This window comes from Dendrobium catenatum, unplaced genomic scaffold, assembly GCF_001605985.2.
Source record: "Dendrobium catenatum unplaced genomic scaffold, ASM160598v2 fragScaff_scaffold_621, whole genome shotgun sequence".
Classification (NCBI taxonomy): Eukaryota; Viridiplantae; Streptophyta; class Magnoliopsida; order Asparagales; family Orchidaceae; genus Dendrobium; species Dendrobium catenatum.
The window spans coordinates 27,527,320-27,537,337 of NW_021319083.1; the positions used below are offsets into that span (position 1 = coordinate 27,527,320).

At 37.7% G+C, this 10,018-nt stretch overlaps 1 protein-coding gene across 3 annotated transcripts in view; it reads left to right on the top strand.

Annotated features, from left to right (window-relative positions):
• Window positions 1-388: 388 nt before the first annotated feature.
• Window positions 389-10,018, top strand: part of LOC110106515 (conserved oligomeric Golgi complex subunit 2) — a 40,670-nt gene continuing 31,040 nt past the window's right edge. For all 3 annotated transcript variants that reach the window (XR_003700895.1, XM_020836446.2, XM_028695282.1), the window contains exons 1-7: window positions 389-932; window positions 2,595-2,801; window positions 3,793-4,129; window positions 4,215-4,376; window positions 5,177-5,276; window positions 5,369-5,584; window positions 5,695-5,758. Coding sequence is in view for 2 of the 3 variants with exons in the window: in XM_020836446.2 (XP_020692105.1) it covers window positions 468-932; window positions 2,595-2,801; window positions 3,793-4,129; window positions 4,215-4,376; window positions 5,177-5,276; window positions 5,369-5,584; window positions 5,695-5,758 (1,551 nt within the window). In the remaining variant the exon portion in view is untranslated. The remainder of the gene's footprint in view (window positions 933-2,594; window positions 2,802-3,792; window positions 4,130-4,214; window positions 4,377-5,176; window positions 5,277-5,368; window positions 5,585-5,694; window positions 5,759-10,018) is intronic.

Below are 10,018 nucleotides of genomic sequence, written 5' to 3' on the forward strand. Positions count from 1 at the left end.
TGGTCTACCTATCAGGCGCCCAGGATGTATCGACGCCCAGGACCTACACCCCTAAGGCCTAAGCTCTCAGCCGGTCAGCCAAGTCGCCATTCGCCAACGATGACGCCTAGCCCAGTCGCCATTCACCCTTATTTCGCAACTCAAAATTGCGCCTGCAAGTTTGCAGGTCAGGTCGGGTCAACCCGACAACCCGTGCAGGTCGGGTAAGGATTAGGAATACTGACCCATTTAGCTAAACAGATTGGATTTGGATCAAACCGTTTATGCTCAAATCAAATTGAATTTGATCCTAACCCAACCCCTTGACCCAAATTGATACCCCTAAACATCATTAAACTCCTTTGCAATGCGATAAAACTCATTGCTCATAATTTATTCCAACATTTACTAATGTGCTTGATATAACTTATAACCATCACCCGTCGCTGTGACGGCGCGTTGATCCCCAGGAAGGAAGTGGGGGGAGAATGGTGGATCACCGCTCGCCGTCCCTACCTTCCCGCTCGGCGGTCGAGCTTTTCGGCGACCCGTCCGGCGACTCCGAGCCTTTATGGTTCAAGAAATCCTCATTTCTCCGCGCCGACTTCGATCCCGAGTCATACATCGCCGACCTCCGTACATTTGTTCCCCTCGAAAGCCTCGGGGCAGAGCTCCGTTCTCACCTTGCCACCCTCAAGTCCGAGCTTGTCGAGCTTATTAACCGCGATTACACCGACTTCGTCAGCCTAAGCACTCGCCTTGTGGACGTCGATTCCTCCGTCGCTCGCATGCGTGCTCCACTCGTCGAATTCCGGGACAAGGCTGGAGCCTTCCGCATCGCCGTTGAAAATTCTCTCTCCTCACTCCGCAGCGGGCTCCGCCAGCGAGCGGAGGCGTCGGCTGCTCGGGAGATGCTCGAAAGATTGCTTGACACCTTCCATGTTGTTTCCAAGGTAACCCTAGTAACATTCTCATCTTTTAACGAGCGTGCAGTTTCTGGATCCAATGTACAACTCATTGATCAATATGCTTTTGTTTGTGGATCTGGTCTGGAATTGGTTGCGTGGTTAACCATTTATCACTTTTACTGGCAGAACTTTTGAAAGGCTATTCTACCCACAAAATCCCGCTATATCCATGATTAGTGGCGCTAAAATATATGCTATATGCTTGTAAATTGTATATTGGATGCTGCCTCAAGCTGTTGATGAATAAATTTCATATCTTGTCAATGCGAACATTCTAGAAAGTCAAAATCCAGTTTCCACCTATCATGTTTAGCCTCTCCTTCCTCCTCTTCCACCTTCCTATTATTCACTAGATTTGGTATGGTCTTTTCTCCTTTAAAATATGGATTGCACATTGTGGTTCATGGAGGATAAACAAGATTTTTGAATTTTGAAGAAGTTTCTCTTTAAAAAAATAATGCAAAGTTGATGTCTCTTAGTTATTCGAGACCCCTTTTATCTTTTTTACTGCTGTGCTGTTGTGCTTATTAAAATGGTAAACCCAACTTGGAGTAATTCATATACACAAATTGAATCTCATGAGACTGAATTGACAATGCATATAATCATTATTTGTTTATCATCCATCAATAATAATTCATTTACAAATCCCTTTTTATAGAAAATATGGGTTACAAGGATAAGACCAAATATTGAAATGCAAATGTAATTTTATCAAAACCTAACAAACATTTTGATTTAAACATATTCCTATTAAAAATAATAAAAGAATTAAAATTACATTTTTTCCAAGAAATTTGACCATAAATAAAGTGGGATTAAAAAGGCTTTAAAAGGAGTTTGATTCAAATTCGCTATAGCCTGGTTTAGCTTTTTTGTAACTAGCCATTGATGGGAGTTCTTCGGGTTTTTTGTCCTGATTTTGTTTGTGTCACATTAACTCCTCTATGGTGCATGGAACTCTCCTTTGGAGAGTTAAGATCCATGTAGCATCCAATGGTTTAGGGGCTAGCTTTTTTGTAGTTCCTCTTTGGTCATCCATGTATCATCTTATTGAAAAAAAAAAAACTAATAAAATAATTCCAATTAAATTTTTTTGAGAAAGTTGTCCTTAAATAAAATGAGTTTAAAAAGAATTGAAAATGGATTCAATTTAGGCCTGTTATGATATGGTGTGACTTCTTGTAATTAGCATGTTGCTACATGGATATTTTTTTTGATTGATTTGGCTTATACCACATCAACGCCTCTGGGATACAAAGAACTCCTATGAAGAGAATTAAGAAGCATGTAGTCATCCAATGTTTAGGGTCTAGCTTAGTAGTTTCTCTAAAATGATACTTATAGATTTGGAATTATTTGGCTTGTAGTTCCATTTAAGTTGAAACTTTACCAAATATAACTTCATAAAAATGATACTTTCAACCTCTAAATAGATAGTTTTAATTGGAATAATGGGATTTTTGGAAGCAACAACTTTAACAGAAATCCCATATGCTAAAATTCTGTAGTCCTTTATGGTTATGTTTTTGTGTTCATATTGACATTTTATGCTAATATATTTTGGCTGTTTGATTGTTTGAGAAACTTTTCACCATGTGATATATCTAAATATTTGAACATATTGAAAATTGCACTATTTTGTAGGTTGAGAAGCTCATCAAGGAGTTACCGATCACAGTGTCTATTGGACCAGGTGCAGATCTAGTTCATGTGGAAAAGGGAATTCTCAGTAATGAGAATTCTTTGCATCCTGCAGAAAATGGAACCAACTTCAGAGTGACCCAAAGCATCCTTCTGGAAAGAATTGCTAGTGAGATGAATAGGATAAAATTCTCTATCAGTAATGCAAAGGTTCTTACTTCCACTGAAAATTGTATCTTAAATTTACATGCTAAATTTGAACCCTAAGCATTAAAAAAAATACGTGACCATTAAAAATTTTATATCATCCTAAGTTTAGGTGTTATTCTCAAAGTTTGAATTATTTTGCTGCTTAGCACTAATCCAATTGTGATTTTCTAGAAAGAGGTTGCAGAGCTGAAGTAAATTAACATTGAGTGATTTATGATATATTGCTGCTTTGCAAGAAGTTGAAGATGCCAATAAAGCACTTCCCTCATATTTTCATCCATTTTGTTAACCTTATGCAGTGTACCATCCATTTGGAAACAGAGGATTACCCCAGCACATATTCATTTGCAATGCTTTAATGAAAATGTTTACCCTTGTTTCCTTTAAGTTAAACACTTGCTATCCATGATTACTTTATTGATTGGCTACTTATTTTTGTGCTGAGTCCTGTTCTTAGCGTTCTACCATATCTGAGAATGCCAGGACCTCTGCTAAAACTTTTTATCTTAAAACTCAAGGACAAGTGTCAACATTAAAGAGTGTAGAGTAGGAATTGCACAAATCATATTGTTGCAATGAGAATTTTGGGCATGATCTCTGCTTTTTGAAGCATTGATGAGTTTTAGAAACAAGATTAATCTAGGAGCGTATAATAGGTTGTTGCTAATCCAATGAGAAATATTTTTTGAGATAAAATCATGCCACCCAAATGGTGATGGATTGAATTTTTTTGTTCTTTTTAATTTCCTGAAAAAAATGGATTTTCTCCACAAATATTTAATTAGAAAAATTCGAAGCAACCTACACTGCCCACATGCCTTGGTAACCCGGCCTATTTTCATTCTTTGCTTTTTGAGCCATCACATTAAATTTTACCTTCAATAATCGTCCCCTATTTTTTGCTTTACTTAGCATATTCATAATGGACATGTTTTTTGGAGGATCGGATGCTTTTGATATTTAATTTCCATTCTAAATTCTGGCAGTGCAGGATCTTCCTTTTATTGTGAACTTGGAGAAGCGAATCCAAAGTGCTACTGAACTGCTAGATCATAGCTTAGGAAATTGTTTTAAAGATGGCCTTGAGCATCATGATGACGATGCTATTTACAATTGCTTACGTGCATATGCTGCTATTGATAACACAACAGCAGCTGAAGAGATCTTTCGAATAGTTATTGTGACCCCCTTGATTCAGAAAATTATTCCTTACAATCACTCTCAGATCATCGATGGGAGTTCCTCGGATGAGTTGGAGGAGTACTATCAAAAGATAAGGCAGTCTATCAAGAGTGATTGCAAGTTTATATTGGATATTTCTTCTATAGGTTATTATATATTCTTCCCTTCTATTCATTTTATAGCCACTTTTTCCTTGGTCATCAGATTCATTAGTCCTTTTGTTCTTTCCAGAAAACTCAGGGTTGCATGTGTTTGATTTCCTCGCCAATTCGATCCTTAAAGAAGTTCTTTTAGCCATTCAAAAAGGAAAACCAGGTGCATTCTCTCCTGGAAAACCTACAGAATTTCTGAAAAATTACAAGTCAAGCTTAGGGTTTTTGGCCTATCTTGAAGGTATGATTTTCTAGTTTTGTATCTCAATTTTGTGGCACTGTAAATAGTTTTCTTAGAAAATTATTTCATTGAAGACGAATCATGTAAATGCATTATGAGCTTGTGTTACGTGGTTTTTTGTTTGGGTTGGCTGGTTGGGTTAGGTTGCTGGTGGTGGTGGATGAAGGGATAGGTTGCTGCTGGTGATGGAAAGAAGGGATGGGTTGCTGATAGTGATGGAAGAAGAGAACACAATACAGATTTTATAATATTAATATGCCAAAGCGATGAGTTTGTTTTTGGAATGAGCTCGTCTTGCATTACTTGAGGCTAAGGACAAAAATGCAAGTCTATGCATTTGCTTGGTTGGGTGCTTTTGTGTTCTTCCCTATTTAACTCTTTAAGTGTACAATAGAAAGTTGAATCCCTCTTTCATGCGAAGCAACGCAACTAGGGGAAGTGACTTAATTACGAGTTGTTTCTTGTCCATTTAGATGAATAATCTGGGGAAAGCATTTTCCGATTTTCTTAGTAAATAAAAGATACGATGGGACAAAGGTAAAGCTAAAAAAGGTCCTGTGGTATGGTTTTCATCATATTTGGACAGTAGGAGGATTGTAGGAAATGGATGGAAAGCCAAGCAATATTCTTCATTACTGCACTTTCTTCTATGTGGGCTTCTTCGAGTTCAATCATGTTACAACACCGTCCTATTCTTGTGTCCTTGTTTTTGTATTTTGTATTGTCATCTTTGGCAATTTGAAACATATTTTCCGTCCGCTGTTAACTGTTTATTAATGCCCGTTATTTATTCATTGAAGGTTACTGTTCTTCCAAATCCGCTGTGTCTAAATTCAGATTACAGGCAGTCTATGTAGACTTCATGCGTCAGTGGAATATTGGGGTTTATTTCTCTTTAAGGTAGGTTTGACACTTTGAGACAATGAACTTTATATCACTGATGTTTTTAAATGCTATCAGATGATTTTTAAGTCAGTGCTACAATTATACAGATTCCAGGAAATTGCGGGGGCACTGGACTCCACTCTTATGGCTGCTTCTGTTACTCCTGTTGATAATTTGTATAGCAATCAAGGAAAATTCCAAATCTTAACATTGAAACAAAGTGTCATGCTGTTGGAAAGCTTAAGATTATGCTGGAGTGAAGATGTTCTTGTTATTTCCTGTTCAGACAAGTTCTTGCGACTGTCATTGCAGCTGCTTTCAAGGTCAGGTTTGGATTTCTTTTCACTTGTTTATAGATCTGCAAAAGCTTTCCTTAAACGTCTGAATATTTTGACAATTGAACGATGACTTTATTCCTTGGCTTTGCGTACAGGTATTCTACTTGGTTGTCTGCTGGTCTGCTTACCCGTAATGCAGCTGCAGAAGATTTTATATATGTATGTTTGTATCTTGAAATTTTTTTTTTTCAGCATCCTCTTAGTGTTCCCATTTGATGATTCTGATTTCTTTGTGTTGTTCAGTTAGTGATATTGCAGGATAAAAGTTATTGATGTCCTGCAATTTCGTGATAAAAGCTATTTTTATTGCCATTTGATGATTCACCTTCTATTTTTGGTAATTTGATGGGCATGTTAGTTATTGGGAACATAATAACATTAAGCAACTTTTCTGCATTTTGGATTCATGACATAAACATGAGAGATAATATAAGCAGACTTCCATAAAGTTTTACATTGTTTTTATTTTTTGACCATGTTTATCTATTCCAGGTCATAAAACTGGCTTAGCATTGGTTGATATTTTTTCTTATGGTTGCTTGGAAATTTGTTGGCCATTAAAAGAGAAACATAATACTAAGTTAACTGTTGCAGAGATGAGGATACTTAGGTGGATGAGTGGCTTGACCCTTAGAGATAGAATACGAAATGAGCATATACGTGAAAAGGTTGGAGTTGCTCCAGTGGAAGATAAGATTAGAGAGAGTCGCCTTAGATGGTTTGGTCACATTAAACGGAGGCCTTCCAATGACCCGGTTAGGAAAGTTGAGGTATTAGATTTGACTTATGCTTAGAAAGGTAGAGGTAGACCTAAAAATACTTGGTTAGAAAATATTAGAAATGGTCTTTCTTTATTAGATTTAAATGAGAATTTGACTTTTAACCGGACACAATGGCGAAAAAGGATTCGTGTAGCCGAACCCCACGTAGTGGGACAAAGGCTTGATGTTGTTGTTGTTGTTGCTTGGAAATTTGTAAACTTTTTTGCTTCAGTGAATAAACTTAAAAATTCTTCTGAATAAAACAATTTATGTAGATGAACAAATTTTCATACTCATTGCATACGTTAAATCCATTGGCAATAAAGGGAATGATAATTAATTAAAAGTTTAAAACTGGGCAACCAAAAGCTTGTTTATCATACATAGTACTTGCTTATAACACAAGGCATTTCTGCATGATATGACGATTCTTTTTCAGATTTAACCTTTCTAGCTTGCATATGGAATGCATATATGAAAGTCCTTGATGTATTCCAGTTACATATTCTCTAAACTTTTATTCCTTTAATTGAACACTACAGTTAAAGAGATGAGTTATCTCTTCACATTCATTTTCTTTATTTGTTGCTACTATATTATCTCAAGACAGGAAGCAAAAACCTTTAACATAAAAATTGCTGCTTTTATTCATTTTAATTATCCTTCTTTTGTAAATGTTACAATGGTACTAGGTATTGAACATTAGAAGTCTGGGCACCACAACATAACCCGGCCTAATAAAAATCAATTATGCCATTTTCTGTAATTTTGGAATTCAAGGTTTTCCTCTTTCCTTTGTTTGATTGGTCTTAATTTTTTATGCAGTACCCTGACATAGTAATGGATATAAGAAGATAGCCAATCCATGTGGTACTTATTTGGATTTATGCCATCAATTAGATTATGTCTGTAGCTCATTTTGACACGAATTGGGAAACCATGTATAAACAAGACTTTACACAACATGAACACTTGATGGAACTGAGGGAAAATGAGTTCAAAAACTCAGTCCATAAAGGCAGCCCCAAATAGCAGGATAAGGCTGCTGCTGATGAGATTTTCATGATTTTATATTTTACTCTACACATCATAGATCAGCAGATATTAAATATCTAATTGAGATTATCACATAATTAATAAAGAAATGCTAGAAAAGGATAATTGGATTATCACCTGCACTTGAAAGACCACGTTTGAAACAATCATTTATTGTCTGCAGGCAACGTTTATGAATACAGATCTATATATTGCATGTGTTATATTACTGCATCGATCTCATGATCATTAAAAACAACATTTTTTTTAATCATTAAAAACCGGCAGAAGTCCCATTCAGCGGCGAATACTCGAGTAGGGATGGGCGTCTCCATCCCATAAGCAGCGGGAGATTGAGAAGAGAAGACCCGGGCTCCCCTTTTCGTTTTCGGCAATCCAGAGAGGGCGAGCGACAGAGAGAGCGAGAGAGCGAGAGAAAAGGGAAGACGATACCCTGCACTCGTTTCCACCAGGCGGAAGCAAGGACCTCGCGTGCGACTTCACTGTGCGGCTCCTCTCCTGTGTCTTCCGTCCCCGACAGAGAGAGAGCAAGAGAGTGTGAGAGCCGGAGCAAAAGCCCAGTCCAGGCGGAACTCTACTTTGGTCCAGGGGAATCGCTCGTGCGACCTTCTCCTATCCGCGTTCCCCTCCAGCCGCGCGGAAACGAGTCCCGACCCCGTTGGACCTTCGACCGAGCTTCCCAGGATTTCTTTCCTCCTCCACTCGCTGAATCTCTTAAAGCCGCAGACTCCTGTACGTGAGCTCGTCCGACCCAGAGCCACCGACCTCATCCAGGCCGGGATTTGTGTTTCTTTCTTTCCGAAGGGAGGCTTCTACCTTTCCTTCTTCAACTCTGGAAAGTTCGTAGTGGTCGAGAAAGCTGTGGGAAACCTCTAATCAGCAAAAGAACGCTTCCACTCTCCTCCTCCTTCGTCTCCGGCGACCTCGAGGCGAGTTGGAAACTATTTGAAGCTTCCAAACAGCAAAAGGAGGCTCCTAAACCTTCCAAACAGTAGTTTGGAGCGTTCGAATCATCTTGGACAGCAGCGGCGACCTATGGAACTTCTTGGACAGCAACTTGGACCTTGAACCGGAGCTTGGACAGCAGCTAGAACTTGGAGCGGAGCTTGGACAACAGCTTGGACAGAAAATCGGAGCGCTAGGACAAACCGGGGAAGGTATACCTTTGAAACTTAGGCGAAACCTTAAGGCTCCCTAGCCAATGCAATGTGGTTGACGATCCAAAGCTTTAGGTCCTTAGAAACTTTGATTTTTGGTTCCCCAAAATCCCTTGACGGCTGTCCTCTTTGCAAAACAGCGAAAATTTGGTTATTTTTCTTTGTTGGTTCTCATGTGAGAATCCGTAGAGGATGTTAATGCGTGTAGAAGTGTTGGATTTGTGTCTAATGCCTCTCAAGTGTATGTTTCAGCATTCATATTGTCTTCCAAACTTCCACCTATCAATAACCTTAGGCTATGTGACATTCTCCCTTCCCAAAACGAATGTTGAGGCGTAGATTTCTTTGCATCATGAGACATGTTTCCCCACTTGATTAAGTGTCACAACGAAATTCACACAAAATTTGGGATTTCATATTTGCTAACTTGTACATTATCCATGGCTTTCATGAATGCACAAAATACGTTTTTAGATGGATTTCAAATTCATGGCACACTTCTTGTAGGATTTCATACGAATCTCCAAAGATTCATGTTGCAAATCCTAGGATTAGTAAAGCTTTTAGAAATTCATTTTGGGTGTCTTGTGAAACTCATGGAAATGAGAGCAAATGAGCACTTCAACTTATGAAATCTCTAGGATTAGAGATGTTTGCCCATGCTTCTAACACATAAAAAAAAAAGGGAAGAGTTTGCAAGCTTCAATTTATTTGGTTTTATGCATCTTTATTTCAAAGCTTAGATTGCAAAAATAATTTGTAAATGCAAAGTTCTTTTATGTGATGAAGCTTGTAAATTTTTTTTTTTGGATGCTTTGCAAATATTTGGAGGCAAATTTAATCAATTTGGTGAGCCTCTCATGTTGTGAGATTGCACATTAACCTTCCAAGGCTTATGTTGAAATCCCACAAAAAGAGTATAATTGATTAAATTTGTATACAATGTCTTGCAAAATAAGAATAGAAGTAAATATTTTATATTGCTATGCATTTAAAGATTTGCAAATTTACTAACATGCTTATCAAATCTCCAAATACTTATGAAACAAGTATGAGATGAAGTTGATAAACATGTTCAATGAAATTTGCAAGTTAATTAGTGTTTAGCAATTGAAATGATCAAACATCTCAAACAAAAAAAATGGTGAATCTTGCATGCATATTCTTAGGTTCTTGATAGAGCTTATCAAATCGATCTTTAGGGCATCTCTAAGATCTTCCAAGTCCTCTAGATCATATCAAAATTGACTTAGAAAACCTTTCAAGTTTGACACTTAGAACTTCCTCAAAGTTCCAAGTTCCATGTTGCATGAGTGCCAACAAGCATCACCCTTCACTTTGGATATTTTTGGAGTTTCCTCAAGGCTCCAAGATATTCCATCAACTTCAATCATCATGACTTTAGGAACAAATCCTAGATCATCTCTCTCTTGTTGAGACAAAAA